This window comes from Semicossyphus pulcher, unplaced genomic scaffold (assembly GCF_022749685.1).
Source record: "Semicossyphus pulcher isolate SPU_LCO1_2020_fin unplaced genomic scaffold, fSemPul1.0.p SCAF_4, whole genome shotgun sequence".
Lineage (NCBI taxonomy): Eukaryota > Metazoa > Chordata > Actinopteri > Labriformes > Labridae > Semicossyphus > Semicossyphus pulcher.
In genome coordinates this window covers 29,563,482-29,584,947 of record NW_027211715.1, presented here as the reverse complement: position 1 = coordinate 29,584,947, position 21,466 = coordinate 29,563,482, and the positions used below count along the sequence as shown (strand labels likewise).

General features: G+C 41.9%; 1 protein-coding gene across 2 annotated transcripts in view; it reads right to left on the bottom strand.

The window, feature by feature from the left end:
* The window catches only part of lrp8 (low density lipoprotein receptor-related protein 8, apolipoprotein e receptor), a 215,781-nt gene that overhangs the window by 58,296 nt on the left and 136,019 nt on the right, over positions 1 to 21,466 (bottom strand). For both annotated transcript variants that reach the window (XM_069679388.1, XM_069679387.1), the window contains exons 5-6: positions 6,655 to 7,029; positions 234 to 356 (exon numbers count right to left, since the gene is read on the bottom strand). In XM_069679388.1, coding sequence (XP_069535489.1) covers positions 234 to 356; positions 6,655 to 7,029 — 498 coding nt within the window. The remainder of the gene's footprint in view (positions 1 to 233; positions 357 to 6,654; positions 7,030 to 21,466) is intronic.

Genomic DNA, 21,466 nt, shown 5'->3' with positions numbered 1-21,466 from the left:
TGTTTAAAGTATTAAAGTTATAATTTCATAGATTTATTAGGCTGAAAGAAGACAAACTCAAACACGCAAACAGATTGTGTTCTTAACAGTCGACTATGGAATTTGTCTCCTACTAAATTCAGATGAAAAAGCCACATTTGACAACCTGCTTTATCTAAGAGTGAATAAATATGACACAGTGAAGAAGGAGGTTGTTAAACATGTTAAATTGGCAGTACTAGTCTGACACTCACCATTGACGCAGCCAGCTTCATCACTGTAGTCCGGACAGTCGTGGACTTTGTTACACTGCTTGGTGCCGTGGATACAGGATCCGTCACCACACTGGAATTCATCGGGTCGACATGTAAGCAGGGCTGTGAGACACAAACAGCAGAAATATCAGCGACTGGTCTTGTCTATGAGAATATACAAAAAGTAGTCTTTTTTGCACATGTAGCCTCCTTGTTTCAAAGTGCACAGAGTTATAGGTGGAGAAATAAATACATTTATCCCATTGATCAGATACCATTTATTTCCTTTCCGAGTCTAATATCTAGACTAGGGGGTATTGGCTGATACCGAATACCACTAATGAAAAAGAAAATCCATATTTTTATTTTTTATTTCACAACTCAACAGTATATAACTAACCCTATTTTGATATCATATAAATGCTATTATTTCTGTATGGTCTGGCTTAGCATGCTGAAGGAATCCTTGAAAACTAAGCACCAAGATACAAGGTAAGCTAACATTAGTGGGAGAGCTGCTAGCAGCCCATCCAGAAGCCCTGTGTTCACAGAGGAGTGTTGCAGAAACACTGATTTTTAACAGTTAAGTGCTTTATATGGTGTTTCTAATGGCTTTAATTATCTTAAATTTAAATAAAAAATGCAGCTTCGAAATGTATTGCAAAACATTTATTTCTGACATTATGCTAACTTGGCTAGCTCGCTGTTCTTCTCTGACCCTGTAAAGCAGTTTAAGCTAGTTGCAGCCAAAATATATATTGCTGTGTGAGGTACTGCTTTTAAGAAGATAGATTTTTTTGTATGGCCTGGCTCAGTACACTGAAGGAATCCTAACTTTGAAAACAAGCTAACGCCAGAACAAAAGGTAAGCTAACGTTAGCGGGAGAGCCGCTAGCAGCCCATCCAGAAGGGTTTAGCTAGTTGCTGCCAAAATATATATTGCTGTGTGAGGTACTGCTTTAAAAAGATGAAACAATATTTATTTTGGGGGCTTATAAATTTTGATCAGTGACTTGCCTGACCTTGCCAATACCCGGTATTGCATTTTTGGCAGCATCAGAGTCATTTCTGTTCTGGTACTTGTATCGGAACAACTCTATTCCTTAACACTGATTTTCTTTCACTCTAAGCCACCCTCCTGCGAAGGTGAAGAGAACACACTCACGAACACATACACACAATAATCAGCCCATCATTTCTCTCCCTCTGTCACTATGAAGATGTGCATGTGTGTGTACAGTACGTGTTTTTCTTCTTTCATCAACTTTGAGTTAAGTTCAATCCAGCAGTAATCAGTCATACACGACTCTCACCTGCACAGAAAAAGCCCCGGTGGAAATGAAAACCAGGCAGGTATTCATTCACTGTCTGAGGAAAACCCGCATTCAGTGACCTATTGAGTGAGTGTGTATGTGCAGGTGAGTATGGGTATTTGTTTGTGCTTGCTCTAACGTCGGAGGGCAGGTTTATTTAACTCATTCGTCTTTTTAACTGGCTGTTTAATTATTCATGTGTTGTGTTTTGGAGCCGCTCTGCTGAGGGAGCGGAGGCAGACATGATCAATGGTTGTCGAGGCCACAAAAAAACAGTGTGGCACGCAATCAGGGTATCAGGAAATATGGAAGAAAATACAGCCACACACACTGTTTCGCAGATCCACAAATTCACTGTACGACTTAAATCTATGTGTGCAGCAAAAATGTCTTCACATAGACGCTGATTCAGGCTTCTAACGCTCAAACGAAAAATGAAGATAAATATTTTAATGCAAAAATCAGCAAAGTGGACGACATAATCCTGTGCCATCACAAAAAGTGCTGATTCTTTTAGGCAGATGATCGGGATTTGAGCTCAGCTAATTATAATAAATCCCCAGGATGAAGCGTAATAATAATAACGCATTGCCATCTGCAGAGGAGTTGGCAGGTGGGACAGGAGAGAACCAACTGCAGTTACAATTTGACCGTTTCTCATTTACATTAACCTCCTGTCATCTCCCTCACACTCACTTGTCTCAGCATGTCTGTGAAGCAACACAAGAATATTGAGACAGATGATTCAAATAAGACGAGAGATAATAACCAGGGGAAGGGTCTGTGCGACTCAGCAAAGCTTGATGGAAATGAGGAGGAGGAGAGAACAAACTGGAGACATGCGATGATTCTCACATTACTCATTTACATTGAAATGTTGCACCTCCCTTAGGTGAGCTCTGCTGTCTCATTTACATCCCAGAGACAAGCAGAACTATTACATCTTGTTTGACACAAACCTCCAACCGCCCACTTTTATTCACTGTGTGACGGGCGTGCACACAGACCCAATCTAATTCATATAATGCACAGCTGCTGTCTCATCATCTCTGTCAAATAGTGAACATGGTTATTGAGACAGATGACCCCAGTGGCTTTTTTCATGTAGACCTACTGTGGACATTTATTGATGTTTTTCTTTACCTTTTTTTAAGATTTCTGTTTTTGGATTTTGCCTTTATTAGATAGAACAGCTGAAAAAAGACACAAAAGGAAATGAGGGGAGTAGAGAGCGGGGGATGACATGCACCAAATGACATGACATGCGATCAGTGCGTTGAGGACTGTAGCCTCTGTACGTTGGGCGCCTGCTCTACCACCTGAGCTAAACCAGCTCCACTGTTTACGAATGTTTTTTTTTAGGGTGTTCTTATTGAAAATATTATATGGTACTTTAGCAAGCTAGGTAGCAATCTGGTTGCAGCTTTTAAGGAGTCAAATCATTTGTGAAGCTAACAAGCTAGGCTACAGGATTAGCTTAATAAACCTAAAACTAAAAGGTTAAATATTTATAAACAGCCACAGTTATGGACCAAACTTTTACAATATGCACAGGTAAAAATAAAGATGAACTGAGCTGGATAGCCTACTGTAGTTAGAATTAGCCACTAACATATTTAAGAATATATAGGTAGCATTGCAAATCTGAAACCGTACAACATAAAAATGCTAACTTGCCGGTCCTATCTATTTGGTATGGTGTTTGGATAAGGATCAGGTCGTAACTTTCTAACTAAAGACAGGAAAAGTGTACGACACAAGCATTCTAACATCCCAAAATCCTAAATAAATCAACTTCAGCAAGCTGTCCTTACTTTCAATTTTCCCCCAGGCAGTGTTAGCTAACTTCTTTAATATGTATGGCTGTACAAACAACAACATGTCAGAATGTGCTATTTTAGCCTACGTTGTCTTGCAGTTAAGTTTCCATGGTTACTCTTTTATCTTTTCTTATTGTTTTTTTTTATTGACAAAAAACAACTGTTATAAAGTATTTTAGCCTGGCAGGATGAGAAACAGCCATAAAACCTGATAAGCAATGTTGACTTTAATAATGAGGATTTTCTAACCTGAGATAAAACAGTCCATGCATTCATTTTATGTACGTAGGTTAGATTACTGCAATGCTCTACATGCAGGGGTGTCCAAACAATCAGTTAGACGCCTCCAGCTCATCCCAAATGCAGCAGCCCTGACAGAGTCCTGACATATACGAGAAAATTTGAACACATCACTCCGCTCCTCAAAACACTTCACTGGCTCCCCGTACACAGAATCACATTCAAAATCGTATTATTAGTCCATAAAGCACTCAATGGTTCAGCTCCTGAGTATGTTTCTCTTTTAGCTGTACCCAGAATTAGATGTGAAGTCCGGTGAGGGGGCCTTTAGTTACTGTGGTCCCTCTCTCTGGAACAAGCTGCCTGTTGACCTGAGGTCCATCACAACTGTGTCTACTTTTAAAACTAAACTCAAAATCTATTCCCCCGAGCATATGAATAGTTACTCTGTGTGTGTGTGTGTAATCACTTGTGCGGATGGTTGTATGTGCTGCTCTGTTTTTCTATGTCTTCATTTAATTCTCTTTCTGCTTTTTTGGTGTTTGATTGCTCTGTGGCGTCTGATGTAAACTGGATGCATAATTAACTGATTTGATGTTATTCACATTGCATATTGAGCTTACCTGTAATGAAATGTGCTTTATAAATAAATTAGCTATTGCTATTACAATAAGATATAAAGATAGGAGAGGTTCCTAAAGATTGTTAGGATTTGCGTCTGTTCAACCAAATTCAGACACAAATCTTATCTTTGATTCTTCCTATTTTACCTGAGAAATAAGAGAAAACGTTTCTGTAATACTGAACACCATAAACCTCGTGTGTTCTTCAGTTTTACTGTTAAAAAAAACACTCGTCCTTCATCATCCCAGAATAAAAAAATTAGGTTGATGCAGGACTAAAGATTTAATAACCAGGAAGGTTTGATTGCGGATGCTTGCATAAATACTCTGACTGTGATGCTCATTTGCATAATGTTTTGAACCTTGTTGTCATATCATATTAACATCATTACCTATGCCATCGTGCAGTGCATACCTGCAAAGGAAACAAACAGTAACAACCTTTTGGCCCTGTGCAATTGTTACCGGAGAAGTGAGAGGGCTTTGAAGAGCATTATTATACAGTATGTTCAATGGTCTATACACTGAAACAGCTCTTTATGCTGCTGGAGTGATTAGAGTGCCTTTTATGTAGTGAAACAACCCCCTTTTTGAGTGTATGATTATTTCAGCTCCTTCATTTCAATGTGCATAAAAACCTGCACATCTTGGACTGCGTGTGTACACACAGGTATCCTCTCCATGTGTACACGTGTCTGTCGTCTTGTGAAAGCGTGTGTTTGTGTGTGTGCGTCGCAGCACAATGTGCTTGTATCATGCCGTACGCGTGAGGCTACTGTCATCTCCCTGAGTGGTGTGTGGGAGTGTGAAGAGGCGACCAGATGGGGGTCTCGCTTGATGAAGGACCTTCACCTCCCACACACGTACACACACACACATAACAAACACATATGGTCAAACACGCTCGGAGGTGCTCCTTCTGCTTCGTCAGATCACATGGTTGCATGGCAACACGCTCATGGATCAGCATGATAATGTTAGCATTGATCTTCCTTCAATCGTTTGGTGGCACAACGAGTTTTGTCATGTCGTCTTTGAAAAATACACGGCATGTTGTTCCTTTAGTGACAGTGAGCCGCACACACAGTCACAGTTATACAGCACAACAGGTATTAATGTTGGTATCCATTAATCACCTTCATGAAAGGTTACAGCTGGAAATAACTTATTATAATTATCATGAAACTCATTTAAAAACAGTGTTTTCATCCTCCTCATAAGTAGTGCCCATGCTATATAACAGATAAATAAAATTACAGTTGGACGACATTCTTTCATAACACTGCGGTGAATAAACATCGCTCTGTATAAACACAGAACTATGCACCTGCACATACTGTAGATTATTTTACACTGTGAATATTGCTGAACAATCCTCAGCTCAGGTGTATTTATAGTCATAGCTGTTATATTTATCTTCTTTTGCACTATTTATCACTGCACTACTTTCCCATTGCCGTATTGCTTTATTGTGTTGTGTCCCTGTAGACTGGAGTCACATTCCTTGTATGTGTACACATGCTTGGCCAAAAAAGCAGATTCATTCATATTCTGAAAGAACGTCAACAGCCGTGTCCCTGAGCATGTGCAGTGATGTCAGCGTTACTCTGCAGGGACTGAAAATGCAGCCATGGAGTCGATTTAAAATAAACTGCACAAGCTATGTGAATTTTTATTTGGAAACATGTCAATAACGTGACTGTTTTAATCTATTTTTTGACAGGCTTTGGACAGCAAAGTTGAGTTTAGGGGGGTTAGGGGTGCAATATCTTGTTTGTTTAGTTTATTCTGTGTTTCTTGATAATAATAATCCCTCTCAGCTCATAGCGCCTTAGGGAAACAGTTATAAATTTCACTATAGCCGCCTGGAGTGTCCGTCGTTCTTAAATCTTTCCAAGTTTATTAAAAGACGTAAAAAAGGAGCGCTATCTGCAACCACACTATTTATTGTTCTCATAACATTTATTTTGAAGGCCTAGCGGAAGTGAAGGATCTAAACTGTGACACACTGAGTGTCAACTCAGAGAGCAAACTTGTGATGTTTGTTTTTAAGGAAACAGCTTTTTACTCCTGTTTTGATTCTATTTTTTGTTTTGTATGGTGTTTTTTTTTACTCAATCTTTGTCTAAAAGCTCCAAATGCAACATATTCAGCATCAAATTAAAGATAAATTCTTTCAGTTTTTAGATATTTAATCTTTATTCTAACAGGAAATAATCCCATTGAGATATAAAATCCAAGGCGGTCCTGGCCAAGAAGATAGAGCTGTTTGTTTGGACGGAGTAAGAAATGTTCATCTAAGTGAGGGCTACCAATGAACTGCAGCAACAGCAATACTACAAAATAGTATTCTACTGGTGTCTTAAGGGTTAAAACGACAGCATTTTCCTTACAGAGGTCTATTATAAGTAATCAGTTGACTTACGACAGTTTGCTTCATCCGACTTATCCTTGCAGTCAGCGTCTCCGTCGCACTTCCAGTTCATGTGGACACACTCCCCGCTGCCACACTGGAACTCGCCCACCGGGCAGCGAGGTTTCTGCGGCTCCGTCCTCCGGCTGCAGCGCTCCATCGACTCGTCCGACTTGTCCTTGCAGTCGGGGTCGCCGTCGCAGCTCCACAGGGCGGGGATGCACTCCGAGTCGTTGCAGCGGAACTCGTGCTGACCGCAGGTCGGGGCCGAGCACTTCTCCTCGTCGCTGGCGTCCCCGCAGTCGTCGTCGCCATCGCAGACAAAGATCGGCGCCATGCACTTCCCGTTGCGGCACTGGAAATCTTTGGAGGGGCAGGCCTTCGCATCTGTGGGGAAATGGGAAAGGTGGATTTTGAGACATTTTTTCTTTCTTTGTTCTGATCCCATTTTTTCCTTTATGATACAGTTTCCGATTACAAGACTTGAGAATTGGTCAATAAGAAAATGTAACATTAAAACACTGTGTGACGGCCATCATGCTTTGTGTTTCCTTGTTTCTGGTTCTTTCTTTCTGTGTTGCAGGTCCCTGGTAGGCATGGCTTCCGTGCACCTGGGAGCACCAGGCCCTAGTCTCCCGATGTGCGTTTAAGCCCTGGCCTTCTCTGCGTGTGCTTCTCTAACATCATTGCCCTTCATGCTTCGGGCACCATGTTATTGTTTGGTTGGCTTCGACTGTCTTTGTAGTTTTGTTTCACACCACACAAAATTTTACACGCACCCATCAGCAGCCACCCTGATAACACTGATTAACACACACTATAACCTTTTTATTTAACCTTAGATTTGTACTTTTGTAATAAACATTTTCATCCTTAAGTTAAAGCAAGCGTGTATTTCCTCCTTTTGTCATGGCTCATGAGCCGGGCCATGACAACTGAAAACACTGATTGCTAACATTTCCCTAGCTTTGACTAACAATACACTCTCTGCTGGCATCACACCCTTGATGTTTGTTATTGTCACATGGGAATTTACTTGAAGCCATTTGATTTTTTGGGGCTTATAGGTTACAGTATCAGATTTGTGTGTTGCTGACATACACGCTGATAACCGAAAGGCAGATACCAATACTGGTAACTATATAATATCTACTATAAAAGTCTACTTTTTAGCATTTTAAAATGTGTAAATTGAGTAAATTTAACAAACTTAAATCATGTGTCAAATGATGCACACATCAGCTTAAAATCCCTTTGGGTGCACGTGGGAGCAGATGAGAGCAAATGTGAGTTAGAGGACAGATATAAGTTATGCCTGCATATGTTCAAACCCCATAGGAGATAGCAAATATATGCAGCATTATTCCTTCCGCTCCTTCTCTAGAGATGGAGCGAACTTAACTCAAACTGGTGACTATCCACGGCGCTGAGGAGCAGTCACTGTCTGAGTAAAAAGGGATGAAGTGCGATGGGAAAAAAAAGGAAAAAAAAAAACTGCACTCACGGGCAAAAGCAAAAAAACAAAAGCACGATTCTATAAAAACAAACAAGGCTTTAACTGCAACCACACAATCTCAACCCTTTAACCAATAATTGCAACCATTATTACTCTGAAACACACGAGATAAACACCCCATCGCAGCGTATTAAGCACAAGGTCGAGAGCATATGTGCAGCAGAAGTGCAGGATGTGGAAACAGGTGTGTAATGAGCAGAGTGAGGGCACAGCGGCAGGTGCCTGCCGCAGTGCAGAACCCCCTCCTCGAGAGTTAGCGTGACTGTGTGTGTGTGTGCACAGAAATACCTGTGGTGGAATCTGTATATGTATGTGTTTAATTTCCTGTGCGTTCATTTATTGTTCCACCTACAGTATCTAAAGACATCTGACAGCTGGGGAATCATCACAAAAGTACCCTGAATATTTACACGTCTTACGCATCTGTGGCTTCGTGTTTCTGTTGTTGCTTGTTTCCTCTCTGCCGCATCCCAGCAGTGACATTATCTAACTCCAGCCAAGTTGGACAAGTCAATTTGAATAATGTATCCTGCAAAACAACAACAACAACAAAAAAACACTTGTCCTTTGATGTAAGTCTCCTCTCTGGGCGACAAATGTAACCGCTTCTCTCCCTCCCTCTCTCTCTCTCTCTCTCTCTCTTACCGACCCACACGGAGCGCCAAAGGGACTCATTATGATAACAGCCTATTGGATTCCCTGCTAGCTATTACTGCTAGCATGCTAATCATCCCCACTCAGATCTAAGTAATTTAATTAGCATGAGCACGTAAACAACATCAGCGGCATGCCGGCACGAGCTCAGGTGGTCGGGGTCGCGTAAGGTGTTTGAGGAAACAGAAGTTATAAAGAGATTATTGTACTTTTTATACGAACAGCAGGAGCCTCTTTCCTTCTGGATATTATGAACATATTTTGCTTGAGCCCTGAGGGTGGTGATGCATTCCTAGATGGACAAAACATTTATTTTCAGCTGTAAAGATATTTAATGAAAGCATAAAGCTTGGTCAGGCAGGTGTGCTGTTAGAGTGCTTCCCACCGGGACGCTGAGCAGCAAAGAGAGAGCTTGCTCCACACAGCTTTAGTTCCACAACAGGAACAAGCAGGTAGCTCGCACGCACTTCTCTGAATTTGTGGATGGAAATAGCAACAGCTTCAGTTTGAGATTCACAGCAACACAAGCGGGTTTGAACCCGTTTTCCCACAACATCCTGAAAGAGTAACACAGCTTTAAGCTTGTGTCTTCTCCAAGTTTACGTTGTTGGATCTCTCACATCTCAACCCTTTCCGTTGTTTCTGTCACACCTATAGCAGAAAACTGAAGCCTGATGAATATGGAAACATGGAGCAGCAATATACAGCATGTACACAAGTTATACAGCGGTGAGAAACGGCTTTTTCCCACAGAAACTTTGTCCATGGTACTTTTAATGCTCCGGCACGACAGCCTTTCTGACTGATCTTTGGCGTTCATGTTTTTGGGTTCCGTCGAGTTGTTTGTTAGTCAGCAGAATTACAGAAAAAAGTTTTTCATAAAACTTAAAGGACGTGTGTAGCATGAGCCCAGGAAGAACCCATCACATTATGGAGCACATCTGGATCTGGACCTACCAGTGTGTCAAGACAGTTTTTAAAGTGATAATCTCGAATATTTTCATGTAAATAAATGACTGTTAAGTCTCTGTCTGTCTCTGAATGGGGTAACACAATGATGACTGAGCCTATGGCCCACTGATGAAAGCCTTTGCATTTGCAGTATTACACACTGGGTGACTTTCGCGGTGCCCAGTTAGTGACGCGTTTTCCATCAGCCAGCAGTGGTTGGTCTGCCAGAGAGGGTAGGCGGAGCTAAGCGGCTGCTTTTCCGCTCTCTGCAAGTGCTGCGAGTAAACAGTAATCTACTATGGCTGAACAAACAAAGAAAAGATGGATGACTACAGATACAACTTCAACAAGAAGTGAAAATCCAAAGAAGAAGAAACAAACTCGACGCTCAGATGAAGCAAACAGTCTGAAAAGGAAAGCGACCGTCAGCGAGGAAAATCAAGAGTTACAACTGGAGCCAACCGTGGACGTCACACATGCAGCACTGTCTGGATATCTGGGAAGTGTGCTCCTACAATTACTGTTTGTCGCCACAGGTGCCGCCGAAACTGAGATCTTTGCAATTACAACTTTAAGTGTCTGTTGCATCCAGGTTAAAAACCCTCTACTTGTATCCTCTGCAATTACTAAAACTCTGATGTGTTAGAGCTGTTTGTGCTGCAAGAAACTTTTTTTAACCACAAAGACATTCCCTTTGTCTTGTAAGGAATTTCACAAGAACTGCTCGCGATGTAGAAACACTGAGCAAAGTTAGACTTAAGATGATGAAATTGGCCTCATTGCATTTAAACTAGTTATAACATCATCTGATGCATATTTGACAGCTGTCAGCCCTAAAACAACCTTCTTGTATTTGGCATTTTTTTCTTCTTTAACTTCCTAAACCCACACAGAGTATTGGGCCACTTCAGCTGTGTGTTACTTTAATCCCTTGATCCTATCGCTCGGTGTCGTCAAAGCTCACACACGCCAAGAAGACTTCTGTCAATCAGTCAGTGAAGTCGCTCTGTCGGTTTAACACCAATCATTAGAAACAGAGGAGGAGAGGATTGGAGAGGAGACAGGTGCTGAGAGGAGCACAGGGGGAGGTTGATCCACGGATAGATTTGAGAGTAGAAATGTCCTTTCCCATTGAATGGAAACCAGCACCACAGCAGCAGGCAGGTGGATTTAGCTCTGTTGCTGTGACACACACATTATTACACCTCTAAATTCTTACCTCATTTAACCTCAAAAAGCTTTCAAACACAAGTAAGAGTTCAGGATCAGATTGTTGAACTCCTGACTGTTAATTAAACACATCTACCCAATAAATCTTTCTACCAATTACAACTTTAAAAAGGTGATCAGTAATCAGTAACTGATCACATCTTGACAGTAACCTTCTCCCTCTGCAGGTGATTGTGTTTAACTCAGGGTCGAAGCTTTCCATCCATCCATCCATCCCCGGGCCCTCCGCCGGACAGCTAATAGATGGAGCCGGGAGATAGGGCGCGCAGCTCATTGACCTTGATCTGAAGGACAATTGAACTCCCTTCCAGCACGGACACAAGTCTAACACAAGCAGCTGTGCATATGTACACACACATGCACACACAAACACACACGCAGAGGAAAATCCATGTAATCTCTAGCAGACAGACTTTACATAGCCACACATACACATACGTAAGGACATTATAACGCAATATATTTGTGCTCAGACACATCGCCTCGACTAAGAGTGAATGTTCCACATTTTACAGAGTTACAACCTGGAATTTAAATATACTTATTCAGGCCTTTTACAGTTTGATTAACTAATAAGAGCTAGAAATCTGTTGGATGCAAAAGCATCAAAGACAATCTGTTGCACTCGATCTCGGCTGGTCCACACTAAAAGATTTTAAAATCTTAACAGATGTTGAATATGTGAGCGACCCCACACATGACGACTGACAGATTGAACAGTTCCTGCAGTGTGTGGAGAGCAACAATATGACCCAAGCAGCACACCACACACTAACAAGCCATTATTACACTGCGGTTTAGCATCAGCGCCGTGACGAAGCTCCGCCGTCATGCAGCCTTTTGCCATTTTACATTGGACCAAGCAACGTCAGCGTGAAGCCTCCCCAGTGTGTGTTTTTACCGGTGTAGTGGAAGCAAAACGTGCGCGAGGTGTAAACCGTTTCGCCTCTGTTACTACCTCTGATGCCGGCTTAGAGGCGGAACGACTTCGCTCAGAGGCGTAATAATCCCGCCTTGAACTGGCAGTGTAAAAGAGGCTACAGATTCTATTTACCAACAACCAGAGTCCCGACTCTCAAAACCGGAAATCTCACAAAATCTCTTGTGACTTTAGAGTTAACAAACATGGCCGACATTTCGTGATATACAAAACACTACAAAGGTAAAAGAGCGTGAATTCTTATGCAAGGCACTACATGCATTTGAACATGTGTAAAGCTTAGACGCACACACACACACACGCACACACACACACACCTAACTTTGACCTTTCTCTCTGAGTCACCACATTCAACGTTTCTGGAGCGTGGAATCCAATCAGACTCTGGTCTTACATGTCAGCCACTGAGCCGGGGTGTGGGAGCATGTACACATGTTCACAAGCACACACACACACACACACACACAGGTACACACACTTCTGGGCCTCATACACACTCTTGTCACAGACATTAGTTCACCAGGTGTGCTCGCAGAGAAGCAAGCTAAAGATCACAGATCAGCTCCAACAAGCAGAAGAGGAGATAAAGCTCTGACGTCACATCAGTGTGTAAAATGCTGCAGCAGAAACACGCTGGTCTACAATCAGCCAAACACCGACGCTCACACCTGGAGGTACTTCAGAGCAGGGCAGGCTTAATGGTCCGTACAGTAGACAGGCGACGCGTTCATCTACACTATGAAATATCAATATGTATGCCTTATCTTTCACACGAGAGCATCAATGACAAACTAATCCGTGTTGAGTGGAGCATGCGTCGTACTGACAGATACACACAAGCAATAACCAACAGATCAGTCTTTATTCATGAGGATTGATGAGAGAAATACATTAGAATTCTGAAAGAGTAGGGAACATTTCTGTTCAATTATTCACTGTTTATTTAAAGAGTTGTCAAAAGTGCGTCCAACACTTCCATTTGTGTTTTCATCAGGCCTGTGCCGGAGCACCCGGTGCCTCAGAACATTACTCTCACATGCAGCTGGGCAGGAACATTCAAAGAGCTTCTACTGTTCGAGGAGAACATGTTGCTGCAGGTCCTGTCACTTCAATTCTCTACTGAAAACTAACTTCATAAAGCAGGATTATCTCAAAAAAGGGAACAAACAACCCACTCTATTTAATATTTATCTGAGGAAGTTAAACACAATACACCTGTATTATCAAATATACAGTTTTATTAAGGTTACAATCTTGAAGATCTCAGTTTCGTTCTCTTTGGCGGCACCTATGGTGATTAACGGTAATTGCGAGAGCACACTTCCCAGATATCCAGACAGTGTTGCATGTGTGACGTCCACGGTTGGCCCCGGTTGTAACTCTTGATTTTCCTCGCTGACGGTCGCTTTCCTTTTTCGACTGTTTGCTTCATCTGAGTGTCGAGTTTGTTTCTTCTTCTTTGGATTTTCACTTATTGTTGAAGTTGTATCTGTAGTCATCCATCTTTTCTTTGTTTGTTCAGCCATAGTAGATTACTGTTTCCTCGCAACACTTGCAGAGAGCGGAAAAGCAGCCGCTTAGCTCCGCCTACCCTCTCTGACAGACCAACCACTGCCGGCTAATGGAAAACGCGTCACTAACTTCCACAAGACACGCCGACTGTAATACTGCAACTGCAAAGGCTTTCATCAGTGGGCCATAGGCTCTATCACCATTGTGTTACCTCATTCAGCAATAGATAGTGACTTAACAGACATTTATTTCGATGAAAATCTTTCTTTAAGTATAAAGGAGGAGGGTCAGCAATGCATCATGTATTCCCCCCTTTTGGCTAAATCATTATTTTCTGTCTTGGTCACTGGAAGAAAACTCTCTTCATGCACAGAGACAACTGACAGAAACTAACAAACCAACATTGTCTCCTAAACAAGGCTGGGAAGCAACAAAGCTCAAACACTTTGTTCACAAAGAGTTTTCAGGTATCTGTTTTTATCTGGCAACATTTTACTTTAACCACTTAATTGTGTTCTTTCAACTTCTTCCTTCAGCTTAAATCCATTCAGGGGAATTGTCAGACTTTTCTTTTTTGCATCATTAAGCAACACCTTCTCCATATCAAGATCAACATTTGAGATTTATCCATTGGTGCATATCACACATGGGAAAGGCAACATGACAAAAACAATGTAAAAGATGCATCAAGAGGAAACAGACAAGAGGAGGACACTAGAACGGAGAACACGTGTCATGTATGAAAGAGAACAAACCAACATGGCTGACAGCGTTGGAGCTGATTCAGAGCAGCAAGACTCACGTCCAGCTGAACTGCAGACTGAAGCAAAGTTAAAAATAATGTTTATTTGAAGTTAGAATGACTAAATCAAATCTTGTACTACTAATACTTAAATGTTGCACTATTTTAGACACTGCACGTTTAATATGCAACCCCAGAGCACTTGTATTATATGTATGCTGTGTCTTCTGTGAACTGATGCAGTGAGGAGCTTACTTCATCTTTTTCTCCCTCAAAACTTTTTGTGTCTCAAATGTTGGTTTTCCATAACTTTCAGGAAATTCGGAAAATGCTGATGAAAGCCAGCGGAGAGCGATAAAATATATAAATATATACACATATATTTAAAGCTGCGGTGGTGAAATGTGAGCCATAATGTGGTTTTGGATTTGCAGTAAGCTGAAGCTTTTATCATATTTGTGGGCGCACATCTTCCAGCTGACTCTGGCTGTCTCCTGTAGTACTCAAAGTTTGTGTTGATGTATCTGCACTTCTACCTGAGTAAAGAAGGTTTGTATTTTTGCAGCAAGCTACCTTTCTATCAAGTTCTCACGAATGATCTCTCACCCACTTCTCCCCCTCCACATCCTCACATCATTTTCTTTCCCTCCGCAGCTCCACGGCACTCAGACAACGTCTGTGTTTTCAGGACAGTAAGTTAATGTAGCATTTGCTGTGTATCAGGCACCATTACCCTTGATGTCATTAAAACAGCGAAGCGTCAGAGTGCCAGAGGCGCTGGCATCCTCTCATGTGTAAGATGTTTGTTTGATACGCAGGTTTAAGATGTTAGCCTGCCACTAAGTTGGGGACTAAACACTGAGAAGTTGAGAGGGAGACAGAGGAAGACAAACTTTGGATTCACATTTGGCTGCAGGGCCAGAGGGGCCCCGAGTGTGTGCGTGTGTGTCTGTGTCTGTGTGAAGAGAGACACAGACATTTTGACATGCAGTCCCTCTCCAGGGCTCTCTCAAAGTGTTTATGAGTGCTTTGGCTACATTAGACCTTTGAAGAGTTGGCACGAGAGGAAAGCAGCCGTCACACGCGCACACACACATTCATACACAGACATACGTACACTCTGGTGACCACCAGACAGGCAGGCCCTGAGCCCTCAGCTCTCCGACTAGCTGTAACATTAAAGTGATTTTGGTGTCCTAATGGAATAGACAGACAGACAGTGAGGAGAGATGAAACTCAGAATAGATTCATCACTGACTGACAAAGAAACGGCCTCAGAAGAAATTCACGTTCCAGCAGCCTGGTCAGATGGGGTTTACCCGGCGCAGAGCCGACACTACATGTTTGGAGCTTTGGTGGGGGAGCAGCATGCGACATGTCAGTCATCTCTTTTGCTTTAACGATGTAGAAAACACACATGTATTATAAAAGATAGTCTAGACAGAGTACAGTACTTAAATATTGCACTTTATTAGACACTGCACGTTCAATAAAAGCACAAATATGCAGCCCCAGAACACTTGTATTACATGTATTACGTGATGCTGTGTCTTCCTCGGTGAACTGATGCAGTGAGGAGCTTTTTTAATCGTTTTCTCCTTTCTTAAATGTTGTGGTTACTTGGTTTTCAATAACTTTCTATTTAGCCGGCGATGCAGAAAATGCTGACGGAAAAAGAGATACAAAAGTATAAACAGATGCAGAGGTGAAATGTGAGCTATAATGTGGTTTAGGATTTGCAATAAGCTGAAGCTTTTGTTCTCATATTTACGGGTGCATTCATTTCAGCTGACTCCGGCTGTCTCCTGTAGTATTCAAAGTGTTTGTTGATGGTTGGATGATAAGCTTCCTGAATCAATTGTTGACACAAGCTTTCTTTAGGGTCTCCCAGCAAACTACAATAAACAGAACTTCATTTGGAGATTAAATTTCACATATTAAGATCTTAAAGCCCCCCTCCAGTGAAAATCAAGTGTTTAACCTTGTAAACATCATGTGGTGTTCTTCATGAGCTACAAGACATATCAGGAACAACATCAGCATCATCTCCATAGCTGAGCCTGTCTGCTTTTAAACTGCAGTGGACCAAGGACAGGCTGAACAACATGTTTTCAGATTGGCAGGTTTGAGACGTCACAAACCTAAGGAGCCAATCCCATTAATGGACGGGGTGACGCTATGCATATCATTATGTGCAACCAATGGTGACCACTTCGGAGATGCACGAGCCAGCTGTAACCGCCATCATAAATTTTGTAAACTCACTAAAAGATAATGTTTTTTCTCAATAGCTTCCACGTCATGTGATCCAGTGTCGTCAGATCAATGTCAGATGTTAATACTCACTTGTACAAATAAGACACACATCATTACATTGGATTGATTTTCTTTTTCTGTCTCTACAACCTAAGTGGCCATTAGCTACTAGTTATTGTACTGAAGACAGTAACTGGCAAGCTAATGGCATGCTCGAGATTGTCTCCAAGTACGTTCAGTGAACATAAGAAAGTTTAATTATATTTTTTGTCTATATTGCATGTTTGTTTGCTCCGCAGGTTTGCAGGAGCTCAATTTAAAGAAACACACGCCTCCCACTTGTGGTAATCGGTAATTACGGGAGCACACTTCTCAATTTAACCAGATAACTGGGCGCCGCTTGTGATTTTTCCAGCAAATGTCGCCACCCAGTCTATATTCATTCGGTGATAGATAGTGACGTGAAAATGTTCGAGATTGCATCTTTAAATACGTTCAGATTCGTTCAGTCTTCATCCTTCAGAGGGCTTTTAACTGCGGCCCAGCTTATCATCGTTATCGGAGTTAGTTGTATCGCTGTCCCCTATTAAAATCGTTTTATTGCCCGGTCCTATCTCTTGTAAAGTTGTAGCCTGTTAAAAAGTTTTAGGACCCATTGTGTTGTTGAGAAATAAACACAGTTTCAGCTATGAATAGAGATCAACATGATAAACAGCTCTATCATGATGAGGCCATCTAAAATGGTAATTACGCCATTATCATATAGCACCCATGCTAATTGCAGGATTACATGTTCATTGTAGAGATGTAATCAGCGTCCTTAATCACAACGACCTATTTTTAATGTATTCATAGATTAGCTGGTTAACCATAAATGAAGGGGATGCAATTATTTTCCTGCAGGCGTGCAGAGTGTGTGTGTGTGTGTGTGTGTGTGTGTGTGTGTATGTGTGTGTGTGTGTGTGCGTGTAGAGGAGGGGGAGGGGCCAGCTGATATGATTAAAAGACTCAATGATGACCTGTCACTTTTAACATTTAAGGGTTGAAATTGCATGAAATATGAAATGTTTTGACCACTCACTGTCTGTTAATTCACACGCCTGCTTGTTTATAGAGACACACAAGGACATTCATCACCTGCACACACACACACACACACACACACACACACACACACACACACACACACACATTCATTCTACTGTGATTGCTGCAGAGACAGTTAATATTCAAGTCTAAGGTTGCTGGTAGATAGCATAGTGATTGAGCTATTGAAATATCTGACTCTATTCAGTATGCGGTCCCTGTTTGGGCAGTGTGTGCCTGTGTGTATATGTGTGTGTGTAATCCCCATCGTCCCCACTCATCATGAAGGTGGTTAGGAGGAAGTTTGTCCCTGGTGTATACCAATCAGGTTACACAGAGTTTCAGTCTCACAGTGAATTTTGGGCCATTTTTCTCTTCATCTAAGCTGCCATTTCACGTGGAATCCCCAGGCTCTGCTGCCACACTACATTGAGGTCTTATTTTCGGTGGCTTTTCACACCCAGTATGACAAGTTTTTACTCTGAGCAATGACGATGCAACCGGCATAGCTGAATAGAAAGGTCTATATTTGGAGGCTCGGAGTTAAGATGAAGTCAAAATGCTCTTTAGGGGTTTAATAATTTCTGTAGTTTTATAAGATTGTAGTTTATTATACTAATGCATTTTCATTCAGGGGTCTAAAGCACATATTTTGTAATGGAGGTCTTCATTACGCCTGATTTGGACAAAAGACTGACATGTTTACTGATGCAGATAATTTAGAATAAAAGGTCATTCTTTTTGTCCATGATGTTAAAGAGCAGCTCCAGTCATGTTTTAAGACATATAAAATGCTCTGCATGAAATAATTAAATTGTGTCTGATATGTTTTTTATGCAAAATACATTTAATTACCTTGTAAAAATCCTCCCAAAGCATCTCCTCCTTCTCCCTCATTAAAAATTCCCAAATCTCCATAGTCCCCGCCCCCTCCATCGCAAAAACAAAACCCGTCTCTGCCATCGTTTAGCGGCATCTTGTTGAAACTTAGCTAGCTTGAAATGTTGTAATAAGTAGTAGTAACGTTAACATTAGTAGTCAGTAGTGAGTTTGCAAAAATTACAATGACGGTTACAGCTGGCTCGCGCATCGCCGAAGTGGTTGCCATAGGTTACACATAATGATATGCTGTCGTCGCCCCGTCCATTAATGGGATTGGCTCCTTAGGTTTGTGACGTCTCAAACCTGCCAATCTGAAAACGTGTTGTTCAGCCTGTCCTTGGTACACTGCAGTTTAAAAGCAGACAGGCCCAGCCATGGAGATGACTGCTGATGTTGTCCCTGATATGTCTTGTAGCACATGAAGACCACCACATGGAGATGTTTACAAGGTTAAACACTGGATTTTCACTGGAGGGGGTCTTTAAGATTTTAATATGTGTGGAGGGTGACCTCTAATGGGAGGTGTTACTGAACAAATAATTGTTCCGTAAAAATGACGAGGTAGTTACACTACAGCTACACTTACTAGCAGCCAAAAGCCACTTAGGTCACAATATAGACAGAGAGCAGCATATGTTTCACATCTTTCAAAGGGGCTGATAATAAAATCATGTATACACATACATTGTGGGCGAAGGCTTTGATAACACGAGCTTGCTGTCTGTAGGTTATTGGCCGGGAAAGCAGCATAATTAAAAGATCCTTTCTCTCTGACTCTTTTACTCCTTGTATGTGGGAACAAAGCTGCAGTTTCACCTCAGTCAGTTTTCAGACAAGCAGCCTTCCCTGTGATTCTGTTTGCATGCATGCGTGTGTATGAGTAATGCTCTTAAAGCTATCATTGGAGGAAAACAGTCTGCCTGACTCCGAAGCGAGTGTAAACGCCTCTGGCTGCGCAGTGAGCCTGTTTGTGTGCTGGTGCTCCATTACATTACACCTACGCGCACAGTGAGAGCAGTCAAAGGATTATAAATGAAGGAGAGCGTAATGGGAAGAAGCTCTGAGACAAGAGGCTTCAGTACCACTCTGTGTCTGTACAGTCACCTCTTCTAATGGAAATGTGGGTGAGGCAAGATAAAAGAGGCAAAACCACTGTAGACAAAAATCCACACGTCGCATGCACTCATACATTTTTGTATGTAGGTGGACTCTTCTTGGTCCTCTTTGATCTGTTATCAAATAATGGAATAGGGGTTACATTCACAGAGGCCTTCAGCGACTAAAGAAGTTATATTGCATGTGTGTAGACCGCTCACGGACTGCTCGTTCATAGGTGTACGACTTGTATCTCACTTCCCTTTGTGTAGAAGGCACTTGAGCTCACCAACAGACTTGTATCTTCATGTGCAAACACTTTAGAGAGGTTTATTCACTCCCCTTCTTCTATTTCCTACTAGAATAACACACACACACACACGCACACACACACACGCACACACACACACACACACACACACACACAGTCTCTTCTCTGCCCCTCTCTGCCCTGCTATTAAAACGCCAGCTAACTTATCCCTGGTGGGCATCGATCCAGCAACAGCTTGCTGTAATGTTAGAGGCTGATGTGAAAAGAGCAACAGGTCCCCAGGGCCTGCAGGAGCCTCCCTGACTGCTGTCTGTCTCTCTACCTGCCTGTCTCTCTCTGTCTGTATTTCCAACATGGTGTCTGTCTGTGAATTGAGCACTGACAAGGAAGACGTGACAAAACAAAGCTGGCTGAATCCTTGTAAAGAAAAGCAAAGACAGATACAGGATGATATTAGAGAAGATGGAAGAAGATGGGCAGAAAGAACTCTGGACATATGGAGGTCGTGACCTTTGGAGAGTGAAAGACAAACACATTCATACCTACGGTGGATTCAAAGTTCCCAGATCGCTGCATGTCTTTAACAAAAGGCCAAAGATCAAATGTTAGTCTTAACTCTCATAAGTGAAGAGTGTTTATCTATAAACACGTTGCAGTGTTAAATCCAGAGTAGCAGTTAAAAAGAATAACTTTTAAAAGCACTGATCTGTTTACGATTGTAAAAAAGAAACAAAGCAAGTGTTTGACCACATCCAATTTAAAATGGGGTCAAACAGGACCTTCATGATGCCAACTTGCGTGGCTTCTGAGTTTTCTTGGAATCGCCATGGATGTTGACTCGCCCTGAAACGCAAGTTATGTTTGATTTCACTCATGAAACCTGAACGTGCAGAACAACTTTTACTTCTGCTGGAAATTGTCCTTGCTGTGGGACTAATATCAGAACATTTAATCCTTTCTTGTTGCTTTAACCCAGCTGTAATTAGAACTGTACCTGGCTGAGATTTGTCATTAGCCAAAAACAAAGCACAATGCTGGTGATGTATTCATGGCAGGTATGTGTCGTAGACAGTAGCTCAGTCTGTAGGGACCAAGCATGGAGCCACTTCCTTTCCTGGGCATGTCCGTGTGCAACTCCCTCGCTCTGACACATGCATGTCCATGCATGTGTGTATTTCGGGACTTTGTCAAACATGCTACACACACAGAGTATGTCGAGGAACTACACGTTATTAATTAGCAACATCTGTCAAAGAAATGGAAACCACAGTTTGTTGTCAGTATGCAGGTGCTAGTTGATGGAAGCACCGTCATATATAATTGGATGCGAGCCTCAACGATACGATCAAACTGTATTCATAGGTTTCCAAGGATCACGAATAGCCTGCCTGACTACTGCTAGCACCACACACACACAGATAAAGTAGAAACGTACAAACGTGGCAAATTAAATTAATATATTGGAGAATCAATTCCATCACTTGTGCTCAATTTAATTAAGTGAACTTATTAATTCCAACCCTTACACACTTCTTTTTGTTTCTAACAGGCGACTGAGATGCATTGAGAGGTAAGAGGAAAATCACATAATCCTCACGGTGCCGTTCTCATTTAGGTGTGCGTGATCTTATTAAGGTTTTTGGAAACCTGAACTTCTCCTGTGAGCAACCCTAAGCATGCAGGATCAGC